General features: G+C 40.3%; 1 protein-coding gene across 1 annotated transcript in view; it reads left to right on the forward strand.

The window, feature by feature from the left end:
* The window catches only part of LOC101862552, a gene marked incomplete at its 5' end in the record, with an annotated part of 28,318 nt that extends 11,189 nt beyond the window's left edge, over positions 1–17,129 (forward strand). The window contains 9 exon segments of the mRNA XM_005112913.3: positions 613–747; positions 1,465–1,616; positions 4,258–4,485; positions 8,104–8,281; positions 10,144–10,295; positions 12,019–12,109; positions 12,938–13,119; positions 14,817–14,966; positions 15,666–17,129. Of these exon segments, the coding sequence (XP_005112970.1) occupies positions 613–747; positions 1,465–1,616; positions 4,258–4,485; positions 8,104–8,281; positions 10,144–10,295; positions 12,019–12,109; positions 12,938–13,119; positions 14,817–14,966; positions 15,666–16,335 (1,938 nt within the window). The 3' untranslated portion in view covers positions 16,336–17,129.
* Positions 17,130–18,264: the final 1,135 nt, after the last annotated feature.

Genomic DNA, 18,264 nt, shown 5'->3' on the forward strand with positions numbered 1-18,264 from the left:
GGACACGCACACACACACACACACACACACACACACACACACACACACACACACACACAATCTTACCCACATGCGTGCACACACTCAAGCAAATGTACTTGAGTATTGTTTCTATTGTTTCTTTGCCCTTACAGATAATTGTTTTTCAATGCTATTCTGTCCATTTCTTATTTATAGGCTTTATTGCACTTAAAAATCATGCAATGATTGTAATGTTTTAAAGTATTTTTATCTATTCATCTTCATATCCTACTCTCTGTTGTCACTGTCTTATTTCGTCCCTTCATGAAGTGTCGGCATGGATGGTTGGTGGGGGCTCTTGTGTGGTTTGCTCCTGCTCTCCTATCACATATCTATCGTCTTTATCTCTCCTTCCCCTTTTTTTTGTATGTTACTCTCTTGTAACACATCTATTCTTCGGCTCTTACATGACCTTATTGTGTTGCAAGTGCCGTAAAGCTCTTATTTAAACTGAAAACTAAGGAAGTGTCAGCTATTGTGTTGATGTGTTTCTTTTACTCCAGTAAACAAATAAGACAAACGAACAGACAAACAAATGAGCAGACAAATTTTGGTGACTGTCTGTTGCTGTTTTGTCTCTCACTCCCGTAGAAGAAGCAAGAAGAAGCTGGCATTCTTCACCTCTACAAGGACTCCATGCCCAGCCAGCGACGGAACTTCCAGCAGGATTTTGACTCGTGTAAATTCAAGAGCTGGTGGATCACCAATGTCCTGAAAACAGATGAGGTGAGAAAGATTTTGCGTTGACAAAGCGTATAGCAATGCGTATAGTTGCAACCCATAAAATCGGGGCTACAAGTCGTCCTCTGTCTTAGGTATGGGATATGAAATTAACACCCCCCCGCTCCTCCCCAAAAAAACCCAAACAAACGAACAGCAGGAGCAGTCTAAAGCTGCCGAAAAATCGCTGACAAAATGCAGGTTAGTTAATAAAGTACTTTAATTTGTTTTGTTTTCCTATGTGGTTATTAATGAAAAATTAACTAATAAAGGTGTTAACCGTGAAAAAGTGGTGCATTTTGTCTGTCTGATGAACATATGATTTATACCATAAATTTTGGCTCTCAGGTGTACCTGGGGCCCATTGCTCATTTATCCCATAAATATTTATGATTATGTATGGTAAATGTTGATGGTGTTATTGTTGTGCTCAAACCACGTAAGTGGAAGAAATACATCAACTCTGGTTTCATTCTAAAACCATTGCTGAGGTCAGTCTTTGGGTCTTCAATTAAAATCAGGAATCATCATGCACTATTGATAGTTTGAAAGTCCTGTGGACCACTAACCTTTGGGTCTTAAAAGATTGAGGCCTTTTCACTTTTGCTCAAGTTATCAGGTTGACTTATGTAATTACTATTTTTCTAATTTTTCTCAAAATAATGATAAATAACTAAGGCAATGGAGCTGTTACCATGACGTTACATTTATCTTGTTGTACAGGCTACTTTTAAGAAGGTCGTTGAAAGTGGAAAGTTGGCATATAACGAAGAAGAAGAGGAATCTGCTCTGGGCCCTAGTGCGACAGATATGACGGAGGAAGCGAGTTCAACCCCTCTTACTCGCCTCGAGAAAGTGAAGATTATTGCCGGCAGGTAGGAAAGGATGTTTATTGGTCAGATGCATCAGATTTTAATGGTTCAGGGTCGGGTAATGGCTGTGGCCAATGCACACCAGATCTATATCAAATACACCTGTGCTTTGCTTCATTAGATTTGACCCTCAAGTCCTTTAGGTGTACAATGAAACCATTTGACCCTGCAAGCTCATGTGAAACATACTAGTCTTGTGGTTGGCTACTTGGCCATGATTTTCATCAAACAAACCCGATCATGACTTAGAAAATCAGACATGTTTGATTTTGGAAGATTTTATCATTATATTGAGCCCAAATGGCATCATTTCCACATCTGCAACTTCAGTGACACAGTAATTGGATTTTGATTTTTTTGGTACGCTTAACAAACCTTGCCATATTGAGGAGGTGAAACGAATAATATGCATTTTTACCATACGTTTTATGCGAGAAAAATTCTGAAATTATGCAAACTGAGCCCAAAAATGTGAAATTATGCGATTCTGTTAATTTTAACAAAGAATATAATAAAGGAAAATAATTAGAAATTATGCAAGACATGATAACATTTTGCTAAATTATGCGGGGTACATAAAACCACGGGGACAGCCATATCAATAACTTAAAACTGAATAGAAAAAATATTAATTTTTTTGTGTCCAAAACAAAGTATCTTTTGTTTGCTCTGTATCTTTGATATGGACAGACTTGGGTAAACAATGGGGGTTTTTTCTTATGGTTTGTCAAAACGACAAAATCTTGACATAGGCAGCTGTGTTATGACTGTTAATAATAATAATAATTATAATAATAACAATAATAGAATGCATTTATTTAGCGCACTATCCCATACTAGTATAAGCTCTGAGCGCTTTTCATCAATCACATGATTACTAAGCGATTCACACAAGATAAAATATTTCACACGAACAAGAAAAAAAACAAAACAGTTCAACCGCATAAAGAAGAACTTTCACAACCATGCAATACTTATATATACACGTAAGGCCCGCAATAAAAACAAAACATATCGGCACTTACTAACACATTATGACTAAGAATTGGTGGCTTTTAAGGACAAGGGGTTTCCAGAAATCTTGACCTACCCCAAAAGTTGGCATTGCTCTACCTATAAGAAACGTTTGGTTTCATTTATGTGTATTTTTATTTTGTTATAGAGAAAACTCTCCTTGTCTTTTAAAGCAACTGAACAAGGGGCAAAAACTTTACCTTCAATTTTCTCAAGACAGCATTTTTCGGGATAGCCTTCTTGTGCTTAAAAGCAACCAATTAAATAAATGTTAGGCAGCGTGGTGAAATCAGGTGCTCGTCAAAATAATCAAAGTGAAGAAACTGGCATTTTTCTGCAGGTTTGTTAATTTGTATCCAATTTTCGTATTTTGGCTCAACACCTTTCATGCCCATTATAGAACACATTTCTGTGTTGATTTTACTGAAAAACTTTGATTAAAGGCACTAAAAATGTAAATTTTCAGTTTCCACGAACTCTCAAGGTAAGGAAATAACTCATCTTTGGTCGCCATTTTCTCACTAATTTTACCTCTGAAACCAGGTGACCCCCACCTCCTTCATTTGCAAATATCTGGACTTCTGTTCAAGATAAATGGATATTTTTTTCAACCAAAGCAAGACGAAAGAACAAGCTTTCAGATGCTACCAATAACTCAACATGGCCAAAAATTGATGAGAGCCTGATTCCACTGCGTCGTGACACACATGAGTCTTTTGAGTCCATGATTTCCTCATCAGATATGCTTGAGTCCATGATTTCCTCATCAGATATGCTTGAGTCCATGATTTCCTCATCAGATACGCTTGAGTCCATGATTTTGAGTCCATGATTTCCTCATCAGATACACTTGAGTTCATGATTTCCTCGTCAGATACGCTTGAGTCCATGATTTTGAGTCCATGATTTCCTCATCAGATACGCTTGAGTCCATGATTTCCTCGTCAAATACGCTTGAGTCCATGATTTCCTCGTCAGATACGCTTGAGTCCATGATTTTGAGTCCATGATTTCCTCGTCAGATACGCTTGAGTCCATGATTTTGAGTCCATGATTTCCTCATCAGATACGCTTGAGTCCATGATTTTGAGTCCATGATTTCCTCATCAGATACACTTGAGTTCATGATTTCCTCGTCAGATACGCTTGAGTCCATGATTTTGAGTCCATGATTTCCTCGTCAGATACGCTTGAGTCCATGATTTCCTCGTCAGATACACTTGAGTCCATGATTTCCTTGTCAGATACACTTGAGTCCATGATTTCCTCATCAGATACGCTTGAGTTCATGATTTCCTCATCAGATACGCTTGAGTTCATGGTTTCCTCATCAGATACGCTTAAGTCCATGATTTCCTCATCAGATACGCTTAAGTCCATGATTTCCTCGTCAGATACGCTTGAGTCCATGATTTTGAGTCCATGATTTCCTCATCAGATACGCTTGAGTCCATGATTTTGAGTCCATGATTTCCTCATCAGATACACTTGAGTTCATGATTTCCTCGTCAGATACGCTTGAGTCCATGATTTTGAGTCCATGATTTCCTCGTCAGATACGCTTGAGTCCATGATTTTGAGTCCATGATTTCCTTGTCAGATACGCTTGAGTCCATGATTTCCTCGTCAGATACGTGGGCATCATCTCCACGGTGCGGGTGTGCAACTCCAACTCGAGCTCGCTGCGTATGGAGGTGCGTCGACGAGGCCAGGGCGTGGTGTTCACCCACGAGAAGTTCTCCGAGATTGTCCTGACCAAGGAGCAGATGGAGCACGCCTGCATGGACTACAGGCTGGGCTATCTCTGCGGGCCGCCTGGCTCGGGGAAGACGGTCGTTCTGGCTCAGAAAGCTAAGAGGTTGGTTCATTTTTTTCTTTTTCCTTTCCCTTTTCTCTGTTTGTTCTGTCGATGTCTTGTGGTTTTCAGGCATGCATCCAGTAACACTTTTTGGTTTTGTTTAATGTACTGTTTCTGCTTTTATTTATACCCACACATCAGATTTTTGGATCGTTGTGGTTTTTCCACATACAGTCGAACTTGTCTAAGACTGTCCCTGTCGTTTTATGCAAGAAAAATTCTGAAATTATGCAAAACGAGCCCAAAAATGTGAAATTATGTGATTCTGTTAATTTTAACAAAGAATGATAAAGGAAAATAATAAGAAATTATGAAAAAAATGATCAAATTTTGCTAAATTATGCGGGGGGCATAAAACCACGGGGACAGCTAAGACGGCCACACATTGTCCAGGAGTGAAGTGGTTGGTGTAGACAGGTGGTCCTCTGTTTGTTTTAATAAATTTTTACGGCAGCATAAGGTTATATTAGCACCAAGGCGTGGATGTCAATAGAGAAGTCCAAATGTGGAATCAGGCTTACTCTGCTCACCTCTCTAGCCTCAACAGCACAAAGTCTGCTTCGACTATCAAGGCATCCTGGAAATAGCAGTTCACAAGAGAGTGGCAAATATACAAAAGAAGTAGAGGAAAAAGGACAATAGTAAGGATGAGGAAAGAAAAAGCAGCTGTTCCCCCCTATGTTGTTTTGGCACAGAATGAGCATGACATTGATAAATCAGCCCATTTACAATTCTACTGAGCATAAGAACATGTTAATAACCCCCCCCCCCCCCCCCCCCCCTTTGGGAATGGCTAAAGACACTTCAGTCAGTAGCACTGCCCTGGTTTGGGGAGGTGGTCCTCTTGGACAGGGTTCTGTTATTACTTACTTTTCCTTTTTACTTTTTCATCCTCTGTTGCCTTTAAGTGTCAAGGACAGATGCAGTTTTCTATGGTAGGCCAGCTCTGCACCTCTTTCAGTGTTCTTTTGATGTTGAAAAAGCGCAAGGTGGGAAGTGGTCGTTTGTGCATGTGATTGTCTTGAACAGTTGGTCGCTATAGTAAGTTTGCCGCGCAGTTTTCTTTGAATGTCGGACGTTTGGGGATGGATTATTTTTACATATCTTGAAGAAGGCTCTTTATAGTACACAATATACTGTGTGGAGGGAGTCACTGACCGGTCCTTCTTCTGTTTTTTCCTTCTGTTGTTCTCATTTGTCTTGTTTGTCGGTTGTTGGCGGGTGCTCTGGTGTGGTTTGCTTCTTCTTTACTATAAAACCTCTATCGTCCTTATCTCCCCTTCTTCTTTTTTGTTTGTTACTCTCTTGTACCACCTCTAATCTTCTGACGCTCGTATGACCTTATGCAGTTGCGAGCGCCGTAAAACCTCTACTAAAACTAAATCTGTCTTGTTTTTTCCTCTGGACTCTTGTATTACTGTTATTGTATCGATGTGCTTCTCTTTACTCAAACTGTCAAACTCAACCCATCAACTGTGTAATGCTCTGGTGTTCTTTGCTCCTTCTTTCCTATCAAACATATATCGTCATTATCTCTCGGCTTTCTCATTTTGTTTGTATGTTGCTCTCCAGTAAAACCTTTAGTCTTTGGCACTTATATACCCTAATTGTGTTGCAAGTTCTCTTTAAACTCAATTTAAAACCGAATAATTACTAAACAGCTGTGTTATGCTCCAACTACGTAACTGGAATAAATAAGTCAACTCTTTTTTTTTGTTCTTAAACCGTTGATGAAGTCAAAGCAAATCTGTGGGTCTTATATAAAATCCGGAGTCAGCATGCTCCATAAATAGTGTACAAGTACTGTAGGCTAGCTGTTTTCTCTTCTCTGATCATCTAAATCAGAACAGGTTGGGTTTTTTTGGCCTGTTGAAAAACTGTCCAAAAACCAGTAGCAAAGTTTGCCCATTGTCCCATCGTCGGTCAATGTTCTAACTACAAACCTGTTTTTCCTGCTGGGTGTATTGCCTGTTTTTTTCACGCTCAGTGTATTTGACTGTTTTTTCACGTTCTGTGTATTTGACTCTGTTTAGTTTTGGTAGAAGTTTTACGGCGCTCGCAACTGCATAAAGTCATATGAGCGCCACTTTGACTCTGTGTATTTTACCGTTTTTTCAATCAAGTTGGTGCAATCAAGACCATGGCGGCCGCTCTGATTCCGCAAAGAGTGCTCTTCCTGATGTTGCAGCTGGTCGTCCTGTCTGTCATTGATTACGGATTGGGCTGTCTCACGCTGTCCGACACACAGATCGCAAAGCTGGATCGAGTGCAGAATGAGGCAATGAGAGCAGTTCTGGGCTGCACCAAGGACTCTCCAATATTGTGCATGTGCTACTTGCTAGGTTCAAGTGGCATCAGAGTACGCCATAGGATAGCTCAGGCAAAGATGTATATCAGTGTAGTGGGCAAGAAGGATCATCCACTTCACAAAGCACTTCATGACAACAGGAGAGGCAGAATCAAGAGAGGAAAATCTTGGATGGCGGAAGCAGAGGATTCCCTGAGAACAATCTGTGTACCTGAGAACCTACCACTAGGCGAAGAATGGGAACAGGTGGCCGGAGAACACAGGGACCTCACCAAGGTCAAAATAAGCATGGGCAGAGACAGAAGAAATGTTGTGGCTGCCATCAACGAGAGCGATATCAACGAGATTGTTGACACAAACTCAAAAGCAGGGGATCCTATAATTTATACAGATGATTCGGTGAAAAGAGATAGCCAGAGAAGTGGATGGGGATTTGTTGCTTACGTCAACAATAAAATCATGCACAGTGCATCTGGAGCCTGCAGCAGGGCTACATCAAGTATGCGAATGGAAATTGAAGCCATCAGGAAAGCACTTGATTGGATGACCCAAGATCGCTCCCACACAACCCATGCTGTTCTTATCACTGATTCCATGTGTACCCTCAGAAGGATCGAAAAAGGTTTCCTGAGAACAGAATGGATTTAAGCTATTGAACCTATACCATCGCTCACATGGATTTTCTGCCCTGGTCATGCAGGTGTTAGAGGAAATGAAAGGGCCGACAGATTGGTTTACAATATGGTTCAACCAGATAAGCTCGAGATCCTGAAATGTCTCTCTCGCCAGCTGATTGAGGAGGAGGATAGGGAGGCAGAGGCCAGTACTGCCGTGGAGAGGATGATGCTTTTGGGAATAAAAAAAGGAAGCGGAAAATCTGGTATCCTTGCAGGAAAGAACAGAAGAACGTTCAACCAGATGTGCACTGGCACAATCAGTAGAAGGACCCTAGGCAACATTTTGGAGAGAGCAACGGAGCATCAATGGACATGTCCGGAGTGCAGGGATGTTGCTTCCTGAAACAAGAACAAGAACAAGAACCGTTTTTTCACGCTGGGTGTATTACCTGTTTTTTCACGTTCTGTGTATTTGACTGTTTTTTCACGCTCAGTGTATTTGACTGTTTTTTCACTCTATGTGTATTTGCCTGTTTTTCAAGCTCTGTGTATTTGACTGTTTTTTCACGCTCAGTGTATTTGACTGTTTTTTCACTCTATGTGTATATGCCTGTTTTTCACGCTCTGTGTATTTGACCGTTTTTTCACGTTGGGTGCATTGCTTGTTTTTTCACGCTGGGTGTATTTTCCCAGGTGGATCACCGACAACCTGTCTGGCGCGGGGGCGGCGGACGGTGGGTACCGCTGTGTGGTGGTGGTCAATATGTACCGCGGGGACAAAGGTCGGGCCATCGGCTTGCAGCTGGTCAAGTCCATCACGTGGGCGCCGGGGGAAGAGGAGCAGAAGCGATTGGCCGAACATTGTCTGCAGGTATGTTCTTAGGCTGACAAGATAGGGAATGTGGTAAGTGTGGTCTAATTCGCTGTGATTATCTGGCAAGCCACAAGAACATGAAATGAGTGAACAAACTCAGTGTAGCCTAGCGAGTGTAAGAAAATAAAGGCGCATGGAAGGGTATAAAAAGAGATGCGAAATTTGAACCGGCCTTCCGAGCCGCGACTTGGGTTGAGCAGGGATCGATGCGACTGGTGGGTTGACACAGTGGATGGAGCTCCAAAACTGTAAGTATTGCACATAACCATAGGTAACGAGTTGAATCTAGATCAAGGATTAGATCTAGCCCTTTTCATCTCATTACAGTAAGTAAGTAAGTAAGTAAGTAAGTAAGTAAGTAAGTAAGTAAGTAAGTAAGTAAGTAAGTAAGTAAGTAAGTTTATTCAATGTTTGACTCTTTTCCTTTTGGGCCAAAATCCACCACTGGTCCACGGCTTTTCCCTGACCTATTTTTATTCCCCTACCCCACCAATGGAAAATGTCAAGACATCCAACTAAACACACGCAAGCTGTGACAAACCATATCATAATGCCGTTCAAACTGAATGTTAAAAAATTATCTATGAAATGGTGGTACAATATTGAAGATTTATTCCAATTATATTATTAGTTTGGAGTTTCTGAAAGTTATTGTGCAATATCAAAGGTGTCATATGAAATCAACAATTTTCCTGCTTTGAAAGGTCATAATTAAAAAAGTACAAAAAGAGCATCATTCAAACTTCCCAGGTAGATTGCCTTAAGTAATGCAAAGAAATGCTGAAAGTTATGGATTTGTACCTATTATAGAAGTGAAAATATGAAGTCAGGAGAGCACTTTTCTTTTCCTTTTTATGTTTTGAAGGGGACAGAAAAAAGAGCTGAAATGACTAAAAATCTAAAACTCGTCTGTCAGTGCTATATTTTCTCTCATATCCATTAAGAAGAAGTCTTTTCTATTATTTTGAAAACGTGGATCATCCGAAAATTTTGTGACTTTTCATTTACTGGATTGGAATAAATAACGAGCCACTCGAGCCGTATTTTGCAGCTCTCGGTCCAGCGAAGCCACGTCCGTGAAAACGCGGCTCGCTAGGAAAAGTGTTAAGGCCATTTGTTAAATGAGGTTTCCATAAAATGAAAAAGGAAATGCGGTAAAAGTAAAGTATAACACCCCCCCCCCCCCCCTTTAAGTCTTTGTGCATCACAACGATCACAGCTCATTGTTTTGTTGTTCCTGTAAGTGTTAGCACCAACCCCTCTGTGACCCTGCAGTGACCCTGGATCTGTGCTCTGCACTGGGTCAAGCATTCTAAATATGGGGGCCAACTTCTACAGAGAATGCTTTGTGCTCTTGAAAGGTTACCCTATCCGTTCGTCGTGTTTTACTATCGTATCCATACAACGTGGGGAACTCTGTGCAACCACTTTCCAAAGAGGAAATTTACTTGTTAATCGTACGGATAGGGTTAAGAATGAGCAAACAAAGGCTTCTAACCTTCCTCACAGTTTCTTGTTGGCACATGCACTGAGAACACAATATGCAGATAAAAAGCTTTCATTTGAGCAAGCAAGTATATTCTTGACAGAAAGAGTGGGTAGTTGGCAGGTGCTCTGGTGTAGTTTGCTTCTTCTTTCCTATTAAACATCTATCATCCTTATCTCTCCTCCTTCTTTTTTGTGTTGGTTACTCTCTTGTAACTCCTCCAATTTTCAGCACTCATCTGACCTTATTGTGTTGCAAGTGCCGTAAAACACTTACTAAAACTGACAGAAAGATGTATTTTTTCCTCTTAGATTTGAATCTTTGGTAACAAAAACTGTTTGAGTAATGAGCATGAACTATTCTTATTCTGTAGGCTGCCATTGATGTGGACAACTTCAAAAGAGACAAGTTTGTCCGCTCTGTAAAGAGAAAGTGGCCGGAGGACAAGACGAACTGTGGTGCTAATATTCTGTTCTTGGTGGATGAGACCTATGTAAAAGATTACTGGATCGAGGTCTTTAACAGGTTCGTGAACTCCTTTTTGGACCTGACCATCAAATTTTCCTCACTGTTATTGTAATTGTAGATGTTTTATGCCACCTTCAACACAATGTAGATCATTTAACCCCTTCATGACTCAGAGTCAGTTCGTGCTTCACCAGGCACAGTTTTGGATCCCCAGGGACACAGACAGAGTAGCTCTAGGTTCAGTGGTCAGTTTCCTATAATTAGACCCGGTTTGCAAAAACTACTAACAATGTCTAGAAAAAAAGGATTTCTATGTATGGACAAAATATTCCCTAATATGAATCTGTGATTAGTTTTACAAAATGCATCTACTTTGGCGTTGACCAGATGACAAGGACATGTGGTTACTTGAGGGAGGCATCGCGCTGCCAAGAGCGAAATGCTCGCAGCTAAAGGGATTTGAAAACAACGAACAACAACAAAATGCATATAATAGAAACGGTATGCACAGTACAACCTATTGCAGAAGATGTTCTTCATCATGGTCCTCGCGCTTCTCAAGGCATGACGACTCGCGCCGTATGTCACAGCAGCATTTTGGCTCATTCACCATGTAAGAACAGGGATGTAAATCTTCTGGCTTTTTCTGTTTTTTCCGGCCGACTTGCCATTTGGGCCCCAGCTTTTAACAAAAGTCTACTATAAACAATACATATTATATATATACTAAATAGAGATTATTTGTTGTAATAGAGGGAAAGAAACAAATATAATTTAGTCTCACTGTATTCTAATTTCTGTCAGTGCGCGTATATTTTATAGCTTTTTTTTTCAAAACCTGTTTACATCCCTGTAAGAAAATACGACGAATGGCGTACATCATATAGGTCTCGAAGGGGTTAAAAGTGAGCTGCTTCCATCCTGCCTGTCAGGGCTAGCGTGGGCTGAGAAGGATGCAGCTTTCCAGCAGACAGAGGTGGGTACTCAATAAAAGCCTTCCCACACGAGATTCAAACACATCTTCTATGCGATGGCGAAGCACCTAATCGCAACACCATAGATGCTGGTTTCCTCCCCAAGATGAGGTCATTTTGATGCCCAATTTTTTTGCATCCTATTGTAATTAGAAAAATATTGTTTCTTCTATTATTTTTAGAGAAACTTGAGCTTGTGGTAGAACAAAGTTTTTTTATTTGGGGAGATTCTATATCTCCGTTTACCCCAAAATTGACGAGTGCCTGATATCACTGTGTCGTGACAAAAATGAACATTAATTGTTGTGTCAATGTGCTTGTCTAAGCTCAAAGCCAAAATCAAACTAAATTTCCGTTAGTATCACGTTGATGTACTGCTCTTTACTCAAACTCAAAACTCAGTGACCTTTTTTGTGTCAATGTGCTTCTCCGAACTGAAAGTGAAAGTCGAAGAAAGTTTCTAAATTCTGTTATTGTTTTTGTTGTGCTTCTCTCTACTCAAACTTAAACTCGTGGGTGGTTGGCGGGTGCTCTCATGGTGTGGTTTGCTCCTTCTTTCCTATCAAACATCTATCGTCCTTTTCTCCCCTCCTTCTTTTTTATGTTTGTTACTCTCTTATAACACTTCTAATCTTCTGGCGCTCATATGATCTTATGCTGTTGCGAGCGCCGTAAAACCTCTACTACAACTAAACTAATACTTAAACTCGATGACCATTACTGTGTGGATTCGCTTCTCCTCTCTCTACTCAAACTATACTGACAAAATACTAACTTCATAGTCCATAAATGTTTCCCTCTCTCAGCCTGATGGAGGAGTTTCCACAGAGCAGTGTTTGGTGTGCTGGGCTGTACGGCTCCAAGCCAGAGGACTTCACAGAAATGAAACTGACCAAAGTAAGTCAAAGGGGAAGGGAGAGAAAGAGAGAGAGAAAGAGAGAGAGAGAGAGAGAGAGAGGGGGGGAGGGAGGGAGGGAAAGAGAGAGAGAGAACGAGAGAGAGAGAGAGAGACTGGGATGTGAGAAGTGGAAGTGGTCTAGATCTATATTGTGAAAACAGTTTGAAACAACGGACTCGCAGTTTGCCATAGGTTTGACATAAATGACAGTCCCCCAAAAATCTGGGAGGACATTCATCCAGAAACAAAGGGTTTACCTTTATTTTTGTTTGTTTTTTTGCATGATGTTATTTTCTTTTAGTTTGCAATTATAATTGTTTTCAATTGTTTCCATGATAAAATTTATCAATATTCAAATCCTTATTTGAGGTAGATCATATGCAGGTGGTTGGTGTTTGCTATGGAGTAGTTTGCTCCTTCTCACTTACCAAACATCTATCATCCTGAACTCTTCTTTCTTTTTTGTTTATCACTCTTGTAATTCATCTAATCTTCGGCACTTATATTATAACCTTATTGTGTTGCAAGTGTCATAAAACTCTTACTAAAACTAAAAATATGTAGATTATGTACTATCAATATTATTATACATTTGCCTGAACCAATCAATAGGACTTGTAGATTCAGGGGTCGGAGCCTCAGCTCGGTCGGACCTTGTGTCCTTGGGAAAGGCACTTTACACGAAATTCCAGTTTGGCTTGGTCCTTTTGGAGATGGACATTAAACTCGGAGGTCTCGCCTTTTAAATAACCTTATAGTGTTGATAGAGATGTTTTACCTATACCATTTTGCCATTTTCAATAAGACTATCTATTTTACTCCTCCAGGTAATCCGATGTCCTCCCAAAGTCCAGCAGCTTCTGCATCACATCGACTGGGATGAGGAGAGGAAGAAATGTTATGTGCGGGACAGCACGGCAGAGTCGTTCATCACTGACGGGCCGGACATCCTCACCGTCAGACATAGGCTGCACCCCAACTCGGAGGCCATCTTGCCTCATAACTGTCGGTCAGTTGTCTTGATCTTAACCGTATCCATGCGTCGCGGGGGTCATTTTGTACCCCTTGGGTTGTATTCTTCACATTTTAGAATACTTTTAGTACGAATTTCTCTTTGTTTGAAACTTTCAGTATTTCTCAAAAAATCATTTTGACCGACTACTATGCAAAGTGTATGGATCGGATTAACGAGTAAATTTCATCTTTGAAAGTTGTGGCACAGAGTTCACCATGCCGTGTGGATATGGTAGTAAAACATGATGTACGGATAGGGTTAATGATGATAATAATAATGATATTAATAAATAGCATTTGTATAGCGCATATCCCCGCTTGACAGCAAGCTCTATGCATTTAGAAACATTCTCAGCTTCCTGGGAACCATACAGTGCCAGCAGCTCATTAAATGCGCGAACAGTAACAAACTAACAAGATCTTTCAATGTCTATAGCTGGGTACCCATTCCTACCTGGGTGAAGTGAGGAACATTAGTGTAAAGTGCCTTTCCCAAGGACACAACGTCAAGTCCCTGATGGGATTCGAACCCACGACCTTGCGGTTGCGCTTCTGAAAACCTAACCTCCAGGCCACCGAGCTAAACTTTTGTTACTCCCCCCCCCCCTCCCCCCAGCTAATTATTCTTTTTGAGTTCTCTAGTCTAATCAACTGAGCTGTTGCCTCTTTTTGTCCTCTTTAAAATTGTTGGTGATTTGTCTTGTCAATGCCGTTTTTGTAACTTTTTACTCCCCCCCCCCCCCCTTCCCTATTATTTTCTGTTTTAATAAGTTGTAAGCTGTTTAGAAGATTGCAGATTACTAATTACTGTCCTCATTTACCATTTCCTGTTGTACTCCACTTAAAACTGGTTGGTAAACAAGTACAGCACTCATTTTCAGTGCTTGTAAAGCCGGCTGGTAAAGTAAATTTCTAAACCACACACACTGCCCCCCCCCCCCCCCCCCCCCCAATTCTGAAAAGAAATTCTTAATATTTGTGAGGCAGCATGGTCAAATGAGGCGCTCGTCAACATAATAAAATCAGAGAATCCGGCATTTTTCCGCAGGTTGTTCAATTTTTTTTTTTATGTTTTTTTTTTTATTCAGCACTTTTTAAATCTGTTGGAAAACACATGTCTGTGAAGATTTCAATGAAAAATGTTGATAAAAGGTACAAAAGATGTGAATTATTTGTTTACAAGGTTTCTCAAGCTTTGTAAGACACCAGACTCTGGGGGCCATTTTCTAGCTAATTTTGCCTCTGAAATCAGGCGACCCCCACTTTCTTCAACTCCAAATATCTCGTCTTCTATTCGAGATAGATGCGTAATTTTTTCATCACAAGCAAGACAAATGAACGAGCTTTGTAATGGTATCAATAACTCAGTATACTAAAAAATGATGAGTGCCTGATTCCACCACGTCGGGACACGTTTTTTCTCTCTAGACAACACAACAACCTTGTCTATCCATCTATCTATCCATCTATCTATCCATCTATCTATCCATCTATCTATCAGGAGCTGTAATTCATCGCTGGTGCGCCAGTGGGGCTGCCCATACTGAAAAGGCGTTGCCTCTAACAATCGCAAAAACAACACAAATAAGGCCACTCGGAGAGTGGAGAATCCAGATGTTCGTACTACTAGGTCATATAAGTTTCAAAAGGAGGGCTCTAAAGTTTACTTTTATTTTTATTTTTTCTCGGTAGGCACTGCGGCCAGGAGCTGGTGTACGTCTTGAGAGACAAACTCAACGTGAAGAAGTCGGACCAGGTCCAACAGGTGGAGGACCTGCAGATCTGGACGGCCAAAACCTCCAACATTCTCATTCTAGTCAACATGCCCAAGACAGACTATGAGTAAGACATCTCACCATTCGACCGCAATGCTGTCCCTGTCGTTTTATGCAAGAAAAATTCTGAAATTATCCAAACTAAGCACAAAAATGTGAAATTATGCTAGTTTTTAGTTTAGTACGGGGTTTTACGGCCCTTGCAATTGCATAAGGTCATATGGGCGCCATTCTGTTAATTTTAACAAAGAATGATAAAGGGAAATAATCAGAAATTATGCAAAAAATGATCAAATTTTGTTAAATTATTTGGGGTGCATAAAACCACGGGGACAGGTAGTGTAGTCTTATCTCAAACAATTTCAGGAAGGGATTCCTAGAGAGAAAGTGTTTTTCATTTTCACATTTAGGCCTATTCATAGAAAATGTTCATGAGGAAAATTCAAAGAGAATCCTTGTGCATAAAAATAATAATATGCTTTCGAGGGTCTGAGTACGCAAGTCAGTTTTGCTCTTCACGGATTTGCTGTTTGAAGAAAAATGATGACCTCACAGTTGGAAACAACTTTAGTAAATATTTCTCTCTTTATTGTTGCAGGTCTATTTTGAACAGCTTGAATTTATCGAAAGCTGAAAAGTTTGTTAAGTGTTTTAAAGAGGGATTACTTGACCATCTGCATGGGTTGAGTCTGTGTTTTGGTTTTGAAAAGTTCTCAGCTGTGTTTTTTTCATAACAAGTCAATTTTTATTTTTTTTCCTCTAACAGTGCAGACGAGAAAGGATTCTGGGACACGACTAAGGAGAAGTACGTGGCCCACATGAAGAAGATTGAGAGTTCTCCGATGTTGGCCGAGCTCCAGGCGGCCGGATACAACACACGAGTCCACACCGAACTCTCGTGTCCCGATCTAGTCAACAAGGCACACAATGAGGTCATCAACGTGACCTGGCTCTTCACATACCAGGGTCTGGAGAACATGATCATTGTCTACCTACCCGGCGACCCTGCTCTGACCCCGGAAATGGCCACCGACGAAAATTTCACCAACCCCAAACGGAACATTCCTTGTCCCGGCTTGCATGCAAAGTTGGAAAGAGAAGACGGGAGGGGAGAGTTTACCGCTGATGGACCTAGTGCCGCATCCTCTGGGACTGCGTCTGATTCACTTATGTACAGGTCTGAAAATGCTCCTGTTAACGTGCCTGCAGACGCGTCTGCTTCGTTTTCAAACACATCTGAGAATGTAGTATTTGCTGATCTGCCAGAAACAAACGGTGACCACTCTAGTCCAGCTCCTCCGAGTGTGGAGTTCAAGATGCCAAGTAACGTTACCTATCAGGAAAAGGATTTGGAAAGGTACACGAGGTGGGATAAAAATAACCTCTTTATCTCAGCCTCTCGATGCACGTCACAGCTGATTCTGATTACGCGTTGAGAAAGAGCTCTTTGATGAACCATTTCTGTTCCTTTCCTTTACCAGAGGTAACAACTATGTGGGCAGTGCTGGCCCTGAATATATTATACGACACAAAGGTTTTCTAAGGTACTTGGCCACGTATATTTATACTCTGCTTCAAGATTTTACATGAGACTTGTAATGAATAGCTATTTACAGGTGTCAGAGTCTAGACATTTTTGAATAATGGAAAATAATATTCTCTTTTATGGTTCTTCTTGGGGCAATGAAATCGATTTCAAATTGATTTGGAAGTAATATAAATCTCTGAGATGTGAAAGGTAAAATGTGAATGGCCAAAAGTTTTTTTCATAGCCTCAAAAAAAGAATGGCGCTAAAAAAATATTTTCAAAAATGTATATTAACTAACATTTTAATGCTGACGTTAAGATTTACTCTCTTATTTGACAGTTTTTGTGCTTTGTTATACCTTGCTTTTTACAAGGTTTGTTTTAATCAAGATTTTCTGTGCTGACATTTTTTAGAAATTTCATGAGAGCAGCTTGATGATAAATAATGGCTTTACCGAAGAAATTGCAAGTAGACCAACGGTATCTTTTGCTGTCATCTTAAATATCACAGCTTACATCTATCAGATTTTCTCTTGACATCTGTTTTTTTCTTTCCTCTTAAATACTCTAAATACTGGAGATTTTCTATAGATCATGTTCATGAATTGAAAATCGGAACAGAAAAAAAAAAGAGAAAATTGCTGCTTTTTCTATTTTCTTCAAAAGAAGTCAATGAATTATTGTTGTTGTTATTTTACCCAATAGAAGGTTGAGGGTTTTAGAGGTCTTTTCCTATTTTTGTATAGCAAACAGTCATGTTTAGAAATGCTTGTTGTATTGGATATTTTGCTTTTAAGTTTTAAGTTACCTGTCAACCATTCCTCAGTGTCTATGATGTAGTGGTTAGGTATTCCACCATCACTTGCAAAAGTGTTCAGTTCCATTCCCATGTGATGAGGTTTTGTTGGGGCTTTTAAAAAATAAAATAAAATGAAATATCTTCATCTGCTGGGACGTTGTGTTCCTGTCAACTAGGGTTATCCTTGAGGGTTGAAGCAACTCCTCTCCTGAATGATCTATCTAAATTGTCTGATTGGAGGAGTAAAACATCTTCAGTTCCACTTCTTCTTTTTTTTTTACGAATCCCAAAAGACCAAGTACATTCAACTGATATTTCCCATTGTGTTCACGTTTAAAGTATAGATGGGAAGGTGCTTATCTTTCCAACAAATATTTTTTAGAAAAAATAGTTCAATCAATATGTTTTTGTGGCCCATGTTGTCGGAGAGTTTTGTACTGTATGTAGATGGTGTCAGGCAGAGATGGGCCCTACCCCCCGCGGCGATGCCACTGACTGAAGTGTTTTTAGGCTATTCCCAAAGGGGGGACATTTCTAATTCTAACGCACAGTAGAATTGTAAATGGGCTGATCCAACAATGTCATGCTCTTAACTGTGCCTGAACTACAACAGGGAACTGCTGCTTTTTCTTTCCTTATCCATACTATCGGCATTTTCCTCTACTCCTTTTGTATGTTGTCACACTCTTGTGACCCGCTGTTTCCGGGGTGCCTTGATAGTCGAAGCAGACTTTGTGCTGCTGAAGCTTGAGAGGTGAGCAGAGTAAGTCTGATTCCATGTAAGGACTTTTCTATTGACATCCACCTCTTGGCGCTCATATGACCTTTTGCTGTTGCGATTGCCGTAAAACCTCTACTAAAACAAACAAACAACAAAGATGGGCCCACACCAAAATTCTTTAAGAACTGATTTTTTTTAAACTCTGATGTTTAGCAGGGTCAAATTGTCTCAGTTGGTATTATAAAGATTGAAGAAATCAAGATGCATGAAACATCAGCACAAAATCTGACTTGATCAAAATCTTTTTAATCATTTTA

Source organism: Aplysia californica, unplaced genomic scaffold (genome assembly GCF_000002075.1).
Source record: "Aplysia californica isolate F4 #8 unplaced genomic scaffold, AplCal3.0 scaffold01486, whole genome shotgun sequence".
NCBI lineage: Eukaryota > Metazoa > Mollusca > Gastropoda > Aplysiida > Aplysiidae > Aplysia > Aplysia californica.